The sequence below is a fragment of the Monodelphis domestica genome, chromosome 3, assembly GCF_027887165.1.
Source record: "Monodelphis domestica isolate mMonDom1 chromosome 3, mMonDom1.pri, whole genome shotgun sequence".
In the NCBI taxonomy this organism is placed as follows: domain Eukaryota; kingdom Metazoa; phylum Chordata; class Mammalia; order Didelphimorphia; family Didelphidae; genus Monodelphis; species Monodelphis domestica.
In genome coordinates this window covers 223,316,829-223,338,818 of record NC_077229.1, presented here as the reverse complement: position 1 = coordinate 223,338,818, position 21,990 = coordinate 223,316,829, and the positions used below count along the sequence as shown (strand labels likewise).

At 35.4% G+C, this 21,990-nt stretch overlaps 1 protein-coding gene across 4 annotated transcripts in view; it reads right to left on the bottom strand.

Annotated features, from left to right (window-relative positions):
* CARMIL1 (capping protein regulator and myosin 1 linker 1) overlaps positions 1–21,990 on the bottom strand; it is a 395,350-nt gene that overhangs the window by 23,690 nt on the left and 349,670 nt on the right. For all 4 annotated transcript variants that reach the window (XM_001366559.5, XM_007487849.3, XM_007487850.3 and 1 more), the window contains exons 30-32: positions 4,261–4,327; positions 3,436–3,632; positions 1,720–1,832 (exon numbers count right to left, since the gene is read on the bottom strand). In XM_001366559.5, coding sequence (XP_001366596.1) covers positions 1,720–1,832; positions 3,436–3,632; positions 4,261–4,327 — 377 coding nt within the window. The remainder of the gene's footprint in view (positions 1–1,719; positions 1,833–3,435; positions 3,633–4,260; positions 4,328–21,990) is intronic.

The window sequence follows — 21,990 nt, the reverse complement described above, 5'->3', positions numbered from 1 at the left end:
TGAAACAGAAAGTTATGAATTTTGGTGCTTGTTTAAAAAATGTCCAAACTGAAACACTGGATGAGATGAATATTTCTACACAAAAAGTAGAACTTTAAGTCTGTATTACATATAGCTTGTTTTCCTTTTAAATGCATATAAGTACAATATTATTGAATTTATATTTAATGAATATTCAAGGCTGTTCTGCTTGCCTATTTCCTATTGACCTTCTTCTGATCTCTTCTCTAAAAATTAAAAAACCCTCAATGACCCTCTTTTTATTTCGTTCATTCATTCATTTTTTCTTTCCATTTTGGGATCATTGATTCCTGATTTAACTTAGATTTCCCTGGCTTGAATTCTTCCTTTTTCACCTGGTATCTCTCTTTTACATTCTGGAACTTCAAAAACCTCCAGATCCTGACCTATCTCAGCTTCTGGTTTCTTCTATCCCCTTGAATTTCACAGTGTAGTACAAAGAGCACTGAGGAAGACCTAATTCTAATTCTGCTATTTAATAGGTCTGCAATTCTGGGCATTAGCTCCTTCGAGCCTCAGTTTACTCATCTGTAATAATATTGGCAGTATTTGAGGTTATTGTGAAGAAAGGCTTTGTAAAGTAGTGTTACATTATTTTTACTACAACATAGGAAGGGACTCCCCTTATCTTCATCTGGGCCCATATCCAATCCTTTGAATCCCTCTAATCCTATATTGTCTAACTCTCCAAGATGATTACAAATGATGCTAATGGAGTCATACCTGCCCAAACTCCTACCCTTCCCTAAGTCCCAACACCACTAGAAGAGTGGAGGCCCATTGACTGCAATATGCCAGGAACAAAACTCTATGGAAATGGATGTATTTAATATTCAGTAGGATGCCGACTCCTGCCATTCCACACTTTTGGGGGAGCCACAGCTTCATTAAGACCATTATCTGAAGTAAAGTGCTCAGGTCTGAGAATATCCTTGAGCAAGAAAAAATATTTTTGTCAAGAAAAAAACTTTTTAGCAATTAGGAGAACCCCCAAAATGGAATGGGCTGCCCTGGGAGTAGTAAGTTCTTCCTTCTAGATAACCTTTAAGCAAAGGACCTTTTGTCAAGTATGTTACACTGGCAATTCCTTTTGGTTAGAGATTGGATTAGATTTCCATTGAGGTCCCTTTCAACTCTAAAAGTTAATGATTCTATAATTGTCTTTCAATTGTATACCAGCTATGAGAATTAAAATTAATATACAATAACTCAAGTATATTTATAAAATTTATTAAAATAAAAAGTAGAGTTAAAAAGGAGCTAACTCAAGTCGTGATCTTGAGAAAGAAGAAAAAGGGAAGAGTCACAGAAAGTTATAAACAATAACATAAAGATGCAGGTAAATGAAGGGAAAAGGATGATGAGAAATAAAAAAGAAATTGTGGGGAATATAGTTCAAAGGAAGAAAATTTCCACTTACTCACAACTTTCAACTAAAATGTAGACAGTGTATACATTAACCTAATGCTAAAAGGTATTTCAATCTAGGAGATTCCTCACGTTTGGTAAGAAAGGTTTATAAAAAAATTATACACTGATGAATTCTGTAGTGTAAACACATTATTCCTACTGTCACATGCTGGTTAAGAAATTAATATATTCTTATTTGCCCTTGGAATACAGCAAATTTAACTGCAATTATTGGTAATTAAAGTGATTCTTGACAAGTGCATTTTTTTTTGACTGCTATAAACTTACTTGGAATCCATTTTGGTCACTTTCTTGGTAAAAAATTCATCTACCCCTTCATCCACTCTTCCCATAAGGCCATTCTGTTCTCCATCATGAGGGGCAGGGGTAGCAGCACAAACCTGAAAAAATGAGAATAGCTTCTTGTGAAATACTTTCTTTAGCTTAAGCCATTGTAAGGGCAGGTTGCAAAGGAAAAGATGGAACACTGAAAGAAGAGATGATTGACAGCCCTTGCACGATTCAAGTTCAAGATTATACAAAAAGCACATGCTGGTCTTCTACAGAAAATCCACATGCCAAATTCTGCTCAGTAAGTTTACTGGGGTCAGTGACAGTGTCACATTATTACTGCTTCATACAAATGAGCTGAGAGCATCATGAAGGAAATGTGTACTTAGTGGTTGTGTCAAACATAGAGACAAATGGCCAAATGTTATTAATGTCTGGTGATTTGTCATGAATATCAGGTACACATGAACAGTGGAGGAAAAGTATCTTCAATTTTTTGTCTGCTGTGTTTTGCATCCACTGCCTGACAAATGAGTCTTGAACTGCAGAGAAGCAACTTGGCTCAATCAAAGAAATATCTCTGAGTTAATAAATATTTATTATTTACCTGTGATGTTCTGGGCACTGGGCTAAGTGGTCATCTAGCCAGGGAAAGTGCCCAGAGCTAAGACAGAAGGTGTTTTGTTTGTGTGGCAGCAAGGAGGTCAGGGTCACTGGATCGACAGTCCATGGAGGCGAGTAAGATATAAGAATACTAGCTAGGTAGAGGAGCAGGGCTTGCTTATGAAGGGATTTGAATGTCAAATAGAGGATTGTGTGTCTGATCCTGGAGGTGATAGGGAGCCTTGGGAGATTGTTGATTAACAAACTGGATTTGTTATTATTATCTGTTTCCCTTACAACTTTCCGGGGCTGTCAAGTGCCAAGGCTGGCCAGCCACAATGGCAGTTATGCTAATTCACAGTTTTAGCCAGGAGATCCTGAGGCAAAAATATCCACGTGGTGGCGGTATCTAGGAGAAAGAAGCAGCCTCTAGAAGCTGGCTTTTACAAACTGAAATGGATAATGGGATAATAATTCAATGTTTACTCAGCACCTACTCTATGTAAAAAGGCAGCTAAGTGGTATAATGGGTAGAGTGTCAGACTGGGGAGTTAGGAAAACTTTTCTTCCTGGGTTTGAATCTGGTGTCAGATACTCACTAGCTGTGTAATCCCGAGTAAGGCACTTAAACCCTCTTTGTCTCAGTTTTTTCATCTGTAAAATGAACTGGAGAAGGAAATGGCAAACCACTCCAGTATCTTTACCAAGAAAACCCCCCCAAAAGTCATGAAGAGTCAGATATGACTGAACAAGTACAGGAATGTGAAGTTATTCCCAGAACAAGGATGCTACAGACTGGCAATAGAGAGAGGTATTGAAGAACCAGAGATTGAGGTAAGGACAAAGAGGAGGCTGAGAGGATCAAGACAATTCTCAATTATCAAATTAGCTGCTCTAAGATTTATTTCCCTCAGTTTTTAAAAAAGTGCCTGTAAGTGCTAATGAATGTTCATTTGCTGTGGATCTCACTTTTGATCTTTACTTCTCTACCATTCCAAACCCTACATCTTAACCCTTAACCTATAACTCTTTATGAAATGTTTTATTAATATCATATACTTGAGGTGAAAAAGAAGAGAAGTGATGGTACAATTATGCAAAAGAACTTACTGCTGTTTGGGTAGGTTGCTGTTTTTTATTCCGTTTTGGCCTTAACTTAGTGAAATGCTCCAGCTTCTTCCCTTCCTCAGAAGGCAGCTCTGAGATGAATCCTGAAGCCCTCTTCTCCTGTCTGATGGATGGGAAAGGTGGGTCCTCTATGTGAATTGGAACTTCTTCCAGGGCTTTATCGAGATCAAACTCCATTTCTTAAAGAAAGCAACAAAGATTAAACATCACATTTATCAATGCCTAAAGACAAAAAAGGACAGCTAGGTGGTAGAATGTTTAGAGCGCCTGTCAAGAAGAGCCATCTTCCTCAGTTCAAATCTAGACTATCTGTGTGGCTCTAGGAAAGTTGTTTAACTGTGTTCCAATTCTTTATCTTTAAAATGAGTTGGAGAAGATGGCAAACCATTCCTGGTATCTTTGTCAAGAGGGTCATAAAGGGTTGGACATGATTAAAATCACTAAACAACAACCAAGATCAGAAAGTAATTTTGATTCATTCTCATTGTATTCAACAAGCATTTATCAAGCACTTACTGTGTTCAAGGCACAGTGATAGGTGTTCTATTGACTCGAGGAGCATTCATTTGTTGATAAAAGGTGGCAATGCCAGCTAAAACCTTGCAATGTAATACCAGGCAAATCACCCATGCCCTTCTCTTGTTCCTCTATATTTCCCAACCAAAAAACAGGGACATGTAAGATGCATCATGAAGAAGACCGCATTTCTGTCTATAAAGTAGTTTGAGAAGCTTGGGTTGAAGGGCTGTATAAATAAGAAGTAGGTATTGTTAATGTACTAATAAAAATAAGGATATATAAACTTACCAAAGGCCCTGGAAACAGGTCGGAGCATTCGACTATGGATACTTTTCCTTTTGGATTTAGGAGTCATCTAGCAACCAAAGGAGAGAAAAACACTTATAAAGGTAAGTACAGAAAAATTATCCCACAATGTTTAGAAATATTTATTGGTAAGTTTTAATCTCATGAGAAAAATTTGTTTGTTTCCTCTGGGAATGGTTTAGTGACTTTGCTTGAACTGAAAGTATTATTCCATGTTGGGGAAAAGTAACAATTTTTCAAATTTGTACAATTTTCTCTCCATACTTTGTATTAAGGCATTTGTACAACTACATTCATACAAATATTTCCCAAGCAGAATTGAAGTCTTTTACACTAAAACTTTGAGAACAATATCAATGAGATGCATCCTTTTCAATCCAAGCTATGCATGAGACTACCATAATGCATAAAGTGTGTAAGACTAAACACAACAGAAATCAATTGTGAGGGATTCAAGACAAAGTCATTTACTAACAGCTTATCATGTGAGCAATTTAATAAATTCAGCTTAATCACAGGATCACACATCTCAAACTAAAAGGCACCTCACAGGTCATGTAATTCAACTCCCTCATTATTTAGATAAGAAAACTGAGTATCTGATTAAAATCTTTAAGTAGCTAACCTTTCTCAATTCTGCCTTGGCTTTTTTTTTTTTTGCACTTCTCATTTTTCTTTGGCTACGTAATATAATCAAATGAAACTCATCCTAGAATTACATGGCTTCTATGTGCTGTCATGCTCAGTATATTATCCTAATTCCTTGTCCTTTTATCAAAAAGACCATAAAAACAGACACCTTTTCCTACAAGCATTTTTCTCCTTAACTGATAAATTTGAACATCAGGTTCTGAACACATTGTTCACTTGAAGTGATAAAGAACTACCTAGTCACTCATCAAAAGAGTAGTTGAAGATAAACTGATGAATCTCTCTAAGGTGCTATAGAAGGGTGAATTATTTATCATCACCTTTATTATTGTGAGTAGTATATAGAATTATTAATTTAAAGATTAAAATTAATTTAAAAATTAATTAAAACATTTTAAAAAATTTTAAAAATTAAATTAAAAACTCAGGAAGGATTCTGAGATCATTGGATGTCCTCCTCTCATTTTACAGAACTTTGGGCCTAATCTGATTTTATTTGACCAAGATCACACAGCTAAAGGGATAGAGGCAAGAGTAGGAAGGAATTCCTTAGCCTAATCTTCTTTCCTCCACACTGTACTATTATAGAGATACTTGTGAATTTTAGGATTAAAAAAACAAACAAACCCCATACACAGACAAACTGCAAATTAGTTTGAGAAATAAAAGATGATTCAATGTTGAAAGAATTAACTCAGTTTGTGAACTTCCATGTCACGGCAGAATTAGTACCTCAATTCCAATAAAAACAAGACCCTCTTAATTCAATATTTTAATTGAATGAAATGGCATCCTCTGAATACAGGCTTGATGGAAACAACTTCAGCTTCAACAACACATTTACTTTTTTAAAAAGTGTATCTTGTTGCTAATATTTATTTGGAAGAGAAGTGGGGAAGGAAGAGGAATGATCATTTTTAGTTATAAGTCAGTCAACATGGCAAGTAATAGTAAAATTGGCTGTTTTGGTTGCTATTCTGTTAAAATATGTCAATATGATGCCAAGTCAAATCAGTTCCTTATAAAGAAAAGTCTTTTGTGATTCTAAAAAAGCATCATTATCTTGAGGCTGGTCATGAGATGAACCATTCTAATTGTTTTTCCCTCTCCCCCAGAAGTTTGGCTTGGTAAATAAATACATTCCAGGGTTAGACTTCAGAGATTAGGAACCCAAGAGGCATATATACAATTCAGGTCTCTTCAGCAGAAATTAATTTACAAGATAAATGCCTTTAAACAGTCCATATGTAGTATTTCTGCTCAGAGCTACAACCTGTCAATGACCATGATAAACTTTCTGGTGTCTTGGATATATCCTATTTAGTAAGGCATCTATGGTTGATTCTCAGGAGAAATCTCTGCAGTTGGCTGGAAGATGGCAGAGGACATAATTGCCTGGTGACCTTCTTCAGAGACTCAAGAACAAGGAAGGATGGATACTGAGAAAAGTCAGAATCTAACAATAAAACTGAGGGTTTAGTTTAAGGGGGAGAAGAAGATAGACTTTGGATTTTGCTCCTGTTTTTGTTAGTATTGCTATTACTGTTTTGAGGGGGGTTGTGTTAGTAGTAGAAAAAAACAGAATCACCAGACAAACTCTTTAGGGCTGCCATATGGGAAAAGGACCTGGTACTATTCTCTCTATTGGTAAAACCTTAACAAAATGGATAATTACCTTATAAAAATGCTCCACAGAAAGAAATAACTTAAAACCCATAAATGTACATTTTCTTGGCATAGAGTTATGCATAGACACTTCTTGCCTTACTAAAGTGGGCCATTCCACAGAACTTTTTAAAATAAAATTTTTATGTAGCCTATACAATAAAGACATACACAAAATAATAGCTTTACTTAAGTCATGAAATATATCAAATATAGATATATTAAATACTGTACTATAATCACAAAAATAATAATGAAATGGAAAGGTAAAGTTAATGATGAAGCATGCATAGTTCTATGCAACAGTTACCACAGATGGGGAATATGTTTCTCCTTCACCACTCACAGCACCTAGCTTTAACCACTGGTGGTTGGTTGCATAACTTTTTTGTGAAGCTATTGAAAGCTATTTGGGCAGTGGTTCTCTCTTTTTCCTCATCTATCTGATGATAAGCAAAATTATCTTCAACTAGTCTTTGAGTTTATAAAAACCTTGAAATATTTGGATTCATCTTTTTGATACAAGAAAATAATTCACTCAAATAATGAAATGCTTCTGCCAGTTGTTTCATTGTGAACCTTTTTGTTTTGACCTCAGGATGTGAAGCTTCTTTTCTTCTGCAATCTTTGCAGCTAGCAGCTCAATCATTGGATATTTCTTCTCCATGAGACTCAATCAATTTCTCCACAATATTATCCATTTCTAGCTCCAATTCATGTGCTAATTTTATAATCTTGTTATTCACTTGTTTTGAATATTTCATCTTTCATCAAATTCATGAAAATCAGGAATAAACAGTGGGTGCACTTTAATAAAATAGACTCTCTTCATACCATGCTTCTAGTACATATTCCTGTGCCTTGGCAACATTCCAGATTGCATTGTAATTATTATGGGACTTCCAGAAACCTTTCAATGTCATTCTTATCCACACTCAAATCTGTAATTGCCAGGGCAAATGAAATACATAAATAATACACCTTGAAAATTTTCACAAGGTTGTAATAATGTGATGATGGTCGGGGAAAGGTAGATCACTTTTACATTTTCATTAAAATCATCTAGTTGGGAAGAGAGGCCAGATGCATTATCCAAAATAAGTAGAATCTTGAAAGGAACAGTATTATCATTACAAAACTTCAGGAATGAAGGAATGCATAAACCATTGTTCAAAAATGGTAAGGGTTATAGGTAGCAATGCCTTGTTGATTCCCTTCTCTGGGATTTTTTGAGTGGTGCACAAGAATAGGGTTTTTTTCTCTTTATTTTTATAAAAATATTTTCCCATGGTTACATGATTCATGTTCTCTCCCTCTCCTTTTATTCTCCCCCCTCCCTAGCTGACCAGCAATTCCACTGGGTTATACAGTATTATCACTCAAAACTTTATGAGAAAGAAAGCTGTCCACATCAAGGGAAAGAACAGTGGGAAGAGAAATGCAGAAGAAAACATGATTTGGGGTTTTGGTTTTAAAATATTACTCTATTACAAAAATGAATAATATGGAAATAAGTTTTTAGTGACGAATAGGTTTTAACTTGCAATTAAATTTACATTCTCTCCAAGAAGAATAACTCTTATTTTTTGAAGCTTTATTCCCACAACATAGTTTTTTCCTCTACTGAGAGATGTAGGTTCAAGATGGTATTCTTTCACAAAACAGGTCAGTTTCAGCAACATTAAACATTGGCTCTGGCCTACCGGTAGAGATCTTCATTTATTACTTTTTTGCAGAAATTCTGGGATCTTCTTTTGCTGCTTCAGTACCTGCACTAGTAGCCTCTCCTGACACATGAAATCCTGCACGATTTTAAAATCATGCAAACCAACCACCACTTGCTGTAAATACTTGTGGTCTTTCAGGGTACTTTACCTTTTCAAAGGGATTTTGAGCCTTGGATTGAATTATCTTAAAGTTTAAAGGAATATTCTTCTGAATCTGGTCTTCTATCCACATAGTTAATATTTTCTCCACCTCTAGAGTAACACCTTCTCTTTGTTTTGACAGATAAGTCAACCTCTTGCAAACACTACCTTTTGTATGCACATTTACTCATGTATCCCTTATTATGATCACAGTCCACACCAAGTCTAAAGTGCACACACCAAGTTCATGTGCTATAGTTGACAATTTTTGTCCTCCTCTGAATTTTTTCATTTCCAAGTCTATTGGCTTATGCTTATGAGATGGTTCACTTTCCCCCTCAAGAGTATATTTACAGCCAGCCCATGGTAAAAATATAATAATTGCTATTGAATAGAGGGAGAGACACAGTATCACTCACTGTCTGCAGACATGTGGGAACTGAGTTAGAACTGTTTCTCATCTTTCCACCACCATTTACACTATCTCTATCTATTGTGTAAGGACTTTTCATAATACTTTTTGGAATATGGATTTCTACCAGAATTCTTTGGTAAAGTCAAATTGGTACAATGCAAATTTTCATAAAATGAGGACTGTGTATATAATTTATATGCCAAATACAGAAACTGCCCCATTTGCAAACAGATTTGTTTATGTCTTTAATGGTCCTGTCCAATTCCATAACAAATCTTTAAGGTTATTAGGATCAATGGTTCTGATCTTACAAAGAAAAAAAAAAAGAAAAAGAAATCCTTCTTCAAGTACTATATACTGGGCCATCTTTATGTTCCTAATTTGTCAAAGTTAAATTCTTGAAGACTGAATAAAATAAGTGTCATTATTTTGCTTCATTATGTTTATTACAGTTGCAGGTAACAATATCACATCTTTGTCTCTTACAACCATCTTCCAAAACATGGTGACATTTCACTGGATTTTGAAGAACCCTTACTAGTTTTTTTTCACTCACTTGGTCAGAGGCAACTGTCCATTTGCAAATGGCCTGGTTTCTATAGATTAATTAACATCTTCTTGGAAGAATATGACTTTTCAATTGACCCCTAACTTATTACATTTTTAAAAGCTCATATTGCTTATATTCACTATAGAGCCTTATATATTAACTGAAAGTAAAAGTTTATTTTCCATATATTTTCCCCACTGTCCCACAGTGAGCAGTCTCACTATAATCAACCATGCACACTTGGCAGCCATAAAAATCCTGAAACAGAAGCATATGCAAGAGGCATGGGTACTGACAAAAATAACTTTTCAAGTGAAGATCTATACTGTTGTTCTTGAGTTTCCATTTCATTTTGATCTGTTTACTTTTGTAGGCAAGTTGTATTTGAAAAAAATATTTTCACTTGAACATCTTCCCCAGAATCCTTCATCTATTACTCTATCCAAACCAACCTAAGGGATGAAGTTCACTATTTCTAGTTGTCCCTTTAATCTATTCATTCTCATAGGTTATTTGTCTATAAATCTTCAGTTCTGGAACCACTGGTGAGGAGACTGCAAACTAATTACATGTAAATGAAAGGGAACGGTGATCTAAGCCCCACTGATAGAGCTCTCATATGAACTTTTCATAAATAAATATATATGCTATATACTTATTTATATATATTTACACTACTCAATTTCAGTAAAAATTCTGGATCTCAAGAACCTGTGCTTCAAAGGCAATCAGGCTCAAGCATGCCATGGTTATTCTAGATACCCATCCAAAGCACTGAGGAATATGTGTCATGTACCAGTTGGAAAGGCTGATAATATTCAGAACAGTTTAAAACACTGCCTACTTCAAACTACATAAACTTTACCAAGTAGGTTCAATGAATGAAAAAACAATCTTCTCAACTTCAAATCTAAAAAAACCCAAATAGATTTTTTTCCTTAAAAATCATCAGCAAGTAGGAAAAAGATGAGTAAATGTCCTTCTAATGTAAGAAATTAATCATAATGCCAACTTTCCACTAATAGATTTGATATGATAGTACAAAAACAGATACAAAGAAAAACTGGCAAATTTAAACAAACCTGTCATTTTGTTACATAAAAAGCTATATGTTTTGTTATGTGTGTGTTTTTTAAACCCAAGTGACATTTTGATTGTATCTCTTTCACCAACATCCTCTGCTTGCTTTCAGGCATATGACTGGGATATTTTAAATTCATCAGCTGTTATGCTGGCTGAACCTTCTTGTAAAATTCAATCTTGACTCTAAATTGCTGCCTATTTCATTCAGTAACTACGGATGGATGACAATCCAGTCTCCTGGGAGACTAGAAGGCAGCACAGAATCAAATGGAGCACGAGAATGTAAACAAGTAGGGCCAGAAACTGCAAGGGTACCCCCCAAAAATACTTACACTTGTACAGCAGAGAGTCTCCATGCAGCAAAAAGAAAGGGAAAAAAAGAATATGAATAGAAGGAAGATAAAGCAATAGCAGTTTTCAGCAAAGGAAAGAGAGGCGCACCATTCAGAAACACAAAGAAAACAGCAAAGCCAAAACTATAAAAAAAAAGTCTTAACAGAAAAGGAGGGTTGCAAGAATGAACTAAAAATTTCATTGGCTCAAGGCAGTGCAGGTACTAACTTTTTAAATTAGAAACCTTGAAATATTTTGAAATAGGAGAGATATTTAAATACGGGAAGTGCCTTTACTTTTATGAAGAATTGATTGTAAGGTACACCCCCTTCTCTCCCTCCTTGACTGCTCCCCCCACCCTGAAAATTATTAACTTGTTTTTGGTGAATGGGGAAACTAAAGATATTAGAGACTCCAACCATCAAAGATGTAGGGAGGCTGAATCATAGGTCACCAGAATATTTGAATTCATGCGCTACCCTCTGGCCATGACTCAGTATTGGCCTTGTACAACAGTATCAACTAGACAAAATTGTGAAGCAGTTAGTATGTCATTAGGGATCTTGAAGTCTGTGCTTTCTGCAATCTTTATGCCATTCTCTGCATTATTTAAGATTAAAGTCTTAGTATGCTCAGACCCTCTTCCTCCTGTTAAAACCTGAACCAAGAAAAACATCTGATTTTTAGCACATAGCACAGTGCCTTACATATATTGGACTGTTCATGGTTCTAAGTTCATTTGAAGTGAACTTATCAATGTAATTTTAAAATCAACTAACTGGGAAAAGGAAATATTTGCTTTCTGTTAAACACATGAACACATGGGAAAGATACTTGGCAGACAGAGACCCCTTGTAAAAAACTAGGGCTGTTAGGTAGATTCATCTCTGTACTTATAAAACCAGATGATAAAAATATTACTCTCTTGATTCATTATGTGACTGCTATGGATGTCTTTAGAGTCTTCAAACAAAAGGTAATATATAAATAAAAAAGTGGTATTATTTTCACAACTTCTATTTCCTTAAAATCATAAGGAAAATTATTGGTAAACTTGGGAGAAGCCAGAATTTTCTAATTCTATACAGTCTGATAAATAGACATCTTTATGAAATATTAAAGGAATGTAAGAAGAAAATGACAATTTTTCTGAGTGAAAACAGAAAAAAGTAAAGACAATAGATGTTCTTCTCATCAGTGAAATGAAGAGAGGCTAGACTCTGAATCTTTTTATATCAAAACTAAGTATTTTCTTCCCCAAAGTGTTAGTTGGACTTATCATGTGATACACAAATTTCATTCTCAAAGGTTTATACATAGTCAGAGGATGGAAAGCCCAAGTAAGTTCTATCAAGCTAGGAAGAGTGAATTCAGGCTTAGGAAGGACTATATATTTGCCAACAAAGGACCCATCTAGCTAGGTTTAGAGAAGCTCATCACCAGGAAACTGTGACCATTAAGTCATTAGTGATCTTCCCAGGCACAGCAACTCAGGAAAGCTTAATGACGTTAGGGAAGGGCATGCCTATAAAGATCTACAGAATATACTGAATATTTGGATATACTGAAACAAGCAGGCAGGGATTAACTACTACAGATGTTAGCCTTTTTAAAAAACCCTCTATATTTGAGGTTTTTCTGTCTCAATGGAAGATTGATTCAGTATAATGAAAAGTACTTCAGACATAATTATGTACCTAATGGATCATTATAAGGCAAGGCAGGAAACCTTTCTACTGGTTCTAGCCCTGGTGTGACAGTGAAGAAGATTCTTCTTAACAAGATGGTGTATCCATGGCAACACTCGAGTAAACTTTTACCTTTCTAGCAGATCAAAAGCCATTAGTTCGTGCGTTCTTCTCATTTTTCTTTTCCTCTCTCTCTCTCTCTCTCTCTCTCTCTCTCTCTCTCTCTCTCTCTCTCTCTCTCTCTCTGTCTGTCTGTCTGTCTTTCTCTCTCTGTCTCTCTCTCTGCAGTTTTTAGAACACATCTGGGCAAAGGCTGCTTGAAAGTTACTCATTTTAGGGCTTTTAGTGGAAGCTAATTATTTCAAAGAGTAAAGTACTTCTGGTGATCAAGAGGAAGTCATCCTCATCTGCTACATCTCATGGTATAGGGGAGGAAGAGGAATAGAGAAAATAAAGAAGGCAGCTTATTTCAGAATAAAACTTTGGAAAAATATTAAATATTTGGTGTTCACTATTTACTTAGCTTCATCATAGAAAAAGGCTCACTAATTTAAGCTTAACCTTACTCATTTCTGAGCAAATCCCTGACCTCTGGTCTCTAATATGTAAATTTTCTCCTTATTCAATCTAGAATTAGGAATATAAATAATTTTCTTGTCATTTTCAAACCATGTGTCCCAATTCTAATACTTTCCCTTTATAGTTTATCTTTAATGCCTTTGTATGTAGCTGTTTGTACATAGCTATTTGTATGTTATCTCTCTCATTATAACTTCTGAGAAATTTGTGGTTTTTTTTTAATCTTTATTTTCTGTCCTAGTAACTCTAAGAAGGGCAAGGGCTAGGCAAATGGGGTTAAGTGACTTGCTCAGGGTAACACAACTAGGACGTGTCTGAGGCCAAATTTGAACCCAGGTTCTTCTGACTTCTGGTTAAAACTCTATCTATTCTGCTACCTACTGCTTTGAGAGCTTTGAATGACCAGTACTTGGCATAGTACCAACACATAGTGCTTTATGCTTTGAAAAAGCTTGCTTCCTGACTGACCCTTACCCTCCCACCTTTCTACCTTCCATTTATGTGTTGCCTTTTTTCCTTTTGAACATAAGCACTTTAATGGCTGGGGCTATTTTGCTTGTTTGTATTTTTTCTGACACTTGATATATGCTTACTCATTCATTCATTAATGCACTTGACTGATTTACTGATGGATAATAATAGAAGATTTGTGAAAAAGATGATTATGATCAATAGCTGTTTAATTTTATTTTTTGGTCTAGACTTGACATTGCATCAGTACAGGGAAGTGGTGGTGTAGATATTTTCTCCACTGGTTGTGTGTGTGTGCGTGTGCGTGTGTGTGTGTGTGTGTGTGTGTGTGTGTGTGTGTGTGTACACACACATTATATGTAACTTAGTTTTAGGAAATTGCTTGGCCCATGAAGATAGTAAGTGACTTGCCCATGGTCAGAGTCAGTAGATTACAACAGTGGGACTTGAAACCAGGTGTTCTTGGCTCCAAGGGCAGCCCTCTGCCCACTACAACACACTGCTTAACATGCTTTGGGGACATAGACTGTCAAAACACCAAGCAGAGACAGAATTAATATTGAAATATGGAGTTGTTCTTATATTCCTGTATATTTGTTCTAGGATTGATACTGGAACTAATTACTCCATACATTTTGTATTACTATTGAAGAGTTTCAGATGAAGACCTATCTAAAGTATGAGTAAATCCTTCAGCTAGGCTAAAAACTTCACTTCATCCTTTTTGTTATTAAACTCTTTAAAGTTCCCCTACCAAAAAGATAGAACATACAACCGACTTAAACCACTGACTTCCCTTGAACATAGCATACACATAGTAATTTCTGAAGACAAGAAGAAATTAACTGAATTTGCAAATGGTGAACATTTCCACAGAGCTTTCAGAAGTTACAAACTATATAGAAAAATTCCCAATTCAGTCATTCTCACTACCATCTTGTCCAAGGCCAAATGAAAGGGAAAAAACCCCTTAAGTTGGAATGGGCTGGTTTTCACACAGAGGCATTTTTTTTTTTTACAAATCTGCTAAAAGGAAGTAGAATGGCTAAAAAGAAGTAAAATATGCCCCCAATAGGTAAGCCTCCTATTCTCTAATAGTATCTTATTTTCTGTCCTGTTCAATTTAAGCACTATCCAAGTTATAAAAGGAATAAAACTCCATCTTATCCACAGAATTTTAGATAGGTGGAATTACACATGATTTCTAGTTCAGTATCTTAAACACATATTTAATACATTTGGAACAGTATGAAGAGCATGGTTTAAACAGCAAATTGATGTTTTTTGCTAGTCAAGTTACAGTTATTGAAGAATGCATTCTCCACTCACCTCTTCCTTGGAATTCCTAGTTTCCCTCAGAAGTTAGCTCAAATACTACCTCCTCAATGAGGCCTTTCATTAATGATACCCTCAACCTAACTACTAGTACATTTCCTACCAACTTGCCTCATATTTATTTTGTAAATACTTTTATTTGTACATGTTATCTTTTTTGAAATTGAATGTAATCCCTTTGAAAGAGAGGATAGCTTCTTTCTCCCCTCACTCTATATCCCCTAATTCATAGCACAGTACTTGGCACACAGTAATAACTTAATAAATGCTTATTGACTTATTTTTCTTTTTATCATAAAAAATTACACTATGCATTTATTTCTAAGTGGTATTGGAGGGCAGTTGGGTGGCCTAGTAGGTTAAGAACCAGTCATAGAGATGGGAGGTCCAAGGTTCAAAACTGGCCTCTGACACTTTCTATCTGTGTAACCCTGGGCAAGTCACTTAACCCCCATTGCCTAGCCCTTACTACTCTTCTGCCTTGTAACCAATGTACAGTATTGATATTGATTTTAAGATGGAAGGTAAGGGTTTTTTTTTTTCATAAAACAATAAACAAACAAACAAACAAATAAATGAATGAATTTTTAAAGTTGTCTTTGGCAACTTGTATAATAGAATATGAAAAAGTACTAAATAATTTTTACTAAGACAATTCAAGTGCCAGGACCTACAGGTACTATTGAGAAAAACTCAATAATAGTATAACAAAACAACAATAACTAACAGTAGTAGCAGCAGCAGCATTAGTAGTAGCAGAACCAGAACTGTAGATGGGAAGACTTGTGACACTTCCCAGCTGTGTAATCTTGGGCAAGTCACTTAATCCCAACTGCCTAGCCCTTACCACTCTTCTGCCTTGGAACCAATAAGCAGAATTGATTCTAAGATAGAAGGTAAAAGTAAAAAAAAAAGTAGGTAGCATGGTATAGAAGAACACTTAAATTTGTCCTCAGAATACCTTGTTTTATTAACTATGTGACCCTGGGCAAATTATAACCTTTCTAAGCTTTAGGTTTATCCCTTGAAAAATGAAATTCTCAAAGTTATTTACCTCACAGAGAAGTTGTAAGAATAAAGAAAGGAAACCCTTTGGGACCCAGAAAGGACAATATCAATATGGGCTATTTATCCTACAATGATGCCAAAACTTATATTTCTTCAGGGAAATTTAAGTAATTCACATAAGATAAGATATCCTTCCGAAACAGAAAATTACACCTACTTGTTGATATTGTACTAGTAAAAAATGTTTGTCGAAGTGTACTACTATCATATAGGAGGCTAAATGGCATTAAAATGCTAAAATGAAAATTTTCTGTAGTGACAAAGATGCCATACAGTTGATGCAATGCTATTTTAATATTAAAATGCTCATTTTACACACACACATATCAAATCTTTTGCTTTGCATGTAAAAGTCTTCCTAACTGGAGTCTCACCTACTTTTCCAGACTCATTCCATATTTCGTCTCTTCACACTATGGTGAACAAGAACTAGAACAGATGGCCTTATTACTATTCCTTACATACAACACTGCCTATCCTAACTTGGTGTGTTAGCACAGGTTGATACCCACTATTCACCTCCATATTTTAGAATTACTCAGTTCAAGCCACCATCTCCTCCATTAGATCTTTCCTCTAGCTGCTAGTGAAATTACCTTGTATTTACTTTGTGAATGATATATGTGTATAAACAAGTTATTTCTCCTAATAGAATGTGAACTCCTTGAGGGGAAGAATGATTGAATTTTTGTCTCTGCTCTCCTGACACCAAGCATAGTTCCCAATACATTGGAGGCATTTAATAAATGCTTATTGATTCGACTAATTAATAAAGTGGGAAAATGATCATAGATGACATTTATATTGTCCTTTAAGCTTTACAAAGAGCTTTAATTGTTCCTTAAAACAATGCAGACTGATAAGTAGGATAAATATTCTCAACATTTTATAGGAGACCAAAGATAAAGTGATAACCTCTTGACTTCCCATGGTCAACATTCTATGTTCTTATTCTCTGTCTCTTGTCTCTCTATCTCTATCTTTCTATCTGTCTGTCTGTCTGTCTCTCCCACTGACCAAAGTTCTTTGCTCGAAATTTGCAAGACAAAAAGAAGAGTTGGGCACCTAGTTATTTTATGTTAGAAGCCATTATGAATTTTGCTTCTTGACCAGGAATTTAAGTAACATACCCCAGCCAACTAAAGATTCACAAATGATATAAAAAAACAAAAAAACAAAAAGAGAGAAGTAGATTCCTGAACATTCACACAAGAATTCTGTCATGATGGCCATATTTTGTACTTATGATGACAGCAACATTTCAGGACAAAATAAATAGTAGATTGGAGGGTCATTGGAGCTTGTTTGATGAAGATGAATATTCCAAAACTCCAGCATAACAAAATAAGAGTAACAACTAGCCTTTATATAGCAAGAAGGTTTTCAAAGCATTTCACAAATGTCATATCATTTGACCCTTAAAACAAACCTACAAAATAGGTGCTCTTATTATTATCCCTCCTATTTTAAAGAAAGGGAAAAAAGACAGATTGAGATTAAGTGATTTGCTCAGGTTTATACAGCTAGGGACTACTAGGTGCTGCAGTGAATATTGTGCCTGATCTGGAATCAGGAAGACTCATCTTTCGGGGTTCAAATATGTTTTTGTCTTCTCTCTCTCTCTCTCTCTCTCTCTCTCTCTCTCTCTCTCTCTCAAGTGAACTAGAGAAAAAATGGCGAACCACTCCAGTATCCTTCCCATGAAAACCTGAAATGGGGTCACAAATTGCCAGACATTACTGAAAATGACTGAACAGATAGCTAGTAAATGTCTGAGGCTAGATGCGAACTCAGATCTTTTTAAATCCAGATATAGCACTCTATAGACTGTACCAACTAGCTTGCTTCTCATGCTTATTCTACATCATTGCCATCTGCTTGTTAAGTTAGATTACACTGAAATCAAAACAAAATTAAAAATGAATAATTAAAAAAAAAAACAAGACGGTCTGCAATTTCCCTTAGACCAAGAAGTACTTCCTGCTCTAGTTTCTAAGCTTGCTAATCTCAGTATGATTCCCCACCCCCCCCTCACAGTAATAGTTAAAACCTAAACTAAAAATCTCTTATATTTTCATCTTTGCTTTAAAAGACAGAACCTGTGATAGGGGTCTCAGCTCATTCATATCTTAGAAAGACAGACTGCAGAGCCAATTTGGGGAACCTATGGCATGCATGCTAGAGTGGGGTACTCAGAGCCTTCTCTGTGGGCTTGTAAGGCACTGCCCCAGCACAGAGTTTACCAGAATTCATTACTAGAAAGCCAGAGGGATGCAGAGCAGGGCTGCTCCACTTCCCATCTCCACACAGTTTGAAGTTTGGACATTTGATCTCAAAAAGGTTCTCTATCATTGCTCTAGAGTGTCAAATTCTATTATATTACAGTGACTTCCTCAGTACGCTTCCATGCAGCCAAAATATGAATTCATGAAGGCCATTTTAATTTTCTGAGTGTCTGTATTAGAATGGAAGCACAAAGTTAAGAACTACTAATGTTTCTAAAAATTAATGCTTACAAATGAGAATCAATAAATTTTTTGAAGCTAGAAGGGATCTTAGGAATCATCTGGTATAATACAATTCACAAATCAAGAAATCAAAGGGCTTGAAGTCTTTGCATCTGCTTCTTTGGTTATATTTCTACAAAGCTTTGTGAAACCTGCCTGGCTATACTATAACAGAGGTTTTAAGTAACATACTCCCTGGGGCAGTATGGTGGCACAGTGGATAGAGTACTGGGATTGGAGTCAGGAAGACTCAGCTTCCTGAGTTCAAATCTTCCCTCTGAAATTTAGTAGCTATGTGAACCTGAGCAAGTCAATTAACTGTATTTGCCTCAGTTTCCTCATCTGTAAAATGAGTTGGAGAAGGAAAAGGCAAAGCACTCCAGCATCTCTGCCAAGGAAACCCCAAATGGTGTCATGGAGCTCAGGTTTTCTTGATTGTGGACTCATTACTCTATGTCCCATGTTATCTATCTGCCTAAGACGAAAATAAAGTAACACTAACATAATGCTTTTCATTTTGCAAAAAAAGTCTTCATAATATCACAAAACATTTTCAATTTAACCTATCAAAAGCTGAATTTATTTTTTTGTCCAATCTCTCCTCCCTTCTAAACCTCCCTATTACAATTGAGGACCCCTCTAATCTCCCAGCCCTTCAAGCTTACACTCTAGGTGCCATCCTTGATTGCTCATTCTCTCTCATAGCTTCATATCTAATCTGTTGCCAAAGCTTGTTGATGATGCTTGTGTAACATTTTCTTTCTTTCCTCTGATATTGCAATCATACTGGTGCAGGTCTCCATCCTCTCTCTTGTGGGCTATAGCAATAGACTGTGGGAGGACTCTGCTACAAATCTCTCCCCACTTTAGCCTATTCTCTGTTCATTCTCCAAAGTGATTGTTCTAAAATGCATCTCTGTCATGTCACACCTCTACTCAATAAACGTCAGTGGCTCCCTCTCACTCACCTCCAGCATCAAAAACACAATCCACTGTTTAGTAACAAAAGTCCTTCAGAAACTAGCTTCCCTCTCCATCTCTCCATTCTTCTTATGCTTTATGCCCTTCCCCATCATGTTCTCTGCAATCCAATGTCAGTGAATTCCTAGCTGCTCCAGGATCGAAGCACCCTATTTCTAGGCCCTGAGTATTTTCTCTGGCTATCTAGAAAGCTCTCCTCATTTCCATCTCTTGGCTTCCAAAATAGAAGAGCAGTAAGGGCTAGGCAATTGGGGTTAAGTGACTTTTCCAGGGTCATCATACAGCTAAGAAGTGTCTGAAAACAAATTTGAATTCAGAGCCTCCCGACTCCAGGTCTGGCTCTCTAGCTCCACTCTATCTGTTTTATTCAAATTCAGAAACTACACTGTAGTTCTGAGATTGAGCACCTATCCGAATCTTGCTTACTTATCTCCTTTTAATGGAATCAATTTGGTAGACTCAAATGATTTCCAAAGTGACTTTAATAAGCTGAAATCACTGCAGTACATAAACAAGTGAAGTCTAGTCAACAAGTGTTTATTAGGTGCCAATTATGTATCAGGACCAAAGAAAGGCGAAAACATCCCCTGCTTTTAAGAACTCACAATCTAATGGGGGAGGGGGAATAAGCAAATAATTATCAACTAACAAGAAATATACATGATAATTTGGACATAGAGAGTATTCACTGTGTTCTATTGCAAAACTAGCTATGAATAGGGTAAAGCATAAATGAGTTGCATATTTGAAAAAAATTTTAAACTCTTACCTTCTGTCTTTGAGTCAATACTAAGTATTGATTCCAAGGCAGAGGAGCAGTAATGGCTAGGTAATTAAGGTGAAGTGACTTGCTCAGGGTCACACAGCTAGAAAATATCTGAGGCCACATTTGAATCCAGGTTATCCTGACACCAGCCAGCCCTGGTTCTCTATCCTCTGAGCCACCTAGCTACCCCTGCATATTTATTTTTAAAACCTTATGTAGCAACACTTTGCTATATTGTGTCTATTGCTTGCTAGTCAGGAAAAAAAGACATTTACTAAAAAAATCTGCTAAATACTTTAAATTTTTTGTTAATATATTTTGAATTTTTCTCTTGAAGTCCATTTGAATTAGAAAAAATCAATAACATTATATGCTGAATATCCTTAGCTGAAAACAAAGCAAAAATTGTGATTTTTGATATTAGAAGGAAGAGAGATAAAAAGGTATGTTACATAAATTAAATAATTTATTCTTTTATTTTTAGGAAATAATTCTAAATACATGGTTTATTTCTAGGCACTAATAATACTTGGTTAAAAATCAGTGTGAAATTTGTTATAGTTGAAGGGAAAAGGGGAAAATTAATAACTAGATAATTTTGAAGTGCCATTGCTTCACTCATCTGGAATGAAATATTTTCATAACTCCATTCTGATTACTATTGAAAATATAATAAACTCCCAGCTGTATCATCACTGGTGAAATATGGACATACTGTAAACATTAAGGTCACAATCCTATAGTCATTTTATATTAAAATAAAATAAAAATATCTATGGATGAGTTATGAAATATATATCCATAAAAAATCATTGGTGATAGTTTCTTTTAGAATGATATTTTTCTGATCCTTAAGATTAAGTTCCTTAAAGGGTATGTACATTGCTCAGTGGATTGAGAGCCAGGCCTAGAGGCAGCAGGTCCTGGGTTCAAATGTGACCTCAGATGCTTCTTAGCCATACATAATGGGCACCTAGCCCATTGCCTAGCCGTTACCGCCTTGAAACCAATATACAGTACTGATTCTAAGATGGAAAGTAAGGGTTTATTAAAAAAAAAAAGATTAAGATACTTAAGATCAGAGAGGCTCAAGATTTGACCAATATGGTTTACAAATACTGATCTTAAAAAAAAAAAGAACAACTAGAAACATAGAATGCTCTTTGTAAAATGCTATTTTTATGATTAGGGAATAACTGAATAAAATGTGGTATCTGAATGTAAAATAGCATTATCATACTTCAGTAAAGGAAGCATACAAATGATTTAGAAAATCTCATTTTTTTTTTAGATTTAGAAATTTTAGATTTAGAAAATAGACTAAAATTAACTGATGTAGTTGTACTTACCTAAGTAAGCACAAATCAGAGAACAATTATAATGAATTGATTTGGTTCTGTAATTATTTTTATCCTGTAACTGCATAAGTCATTTAGTTTAGAAATTCAACTGGTTTGTAATGTGTTAAGTTTAGAGTTTTAGTTCCCTTGATTAAATCACTTGATTGATTAAATCACTGCTCTATTTTTGCCTTAACAAAATCTGCTAACTGTGGGGGATGTGGCTTGCCATAAGGGACATGGATCTAATATCTCTCCACCACTAAATTATCTTTCAAGGATGTCTGATTTGCTTTCCAAAACTGTCTCGTTCACTATCTCATAGGTAGACATGAATGATGAATATTTTACACTTCTTAGTTATAGGAGGGAAGAAAGGAGACTGTTGCTAGCCCCCATTTTCATCTTATAA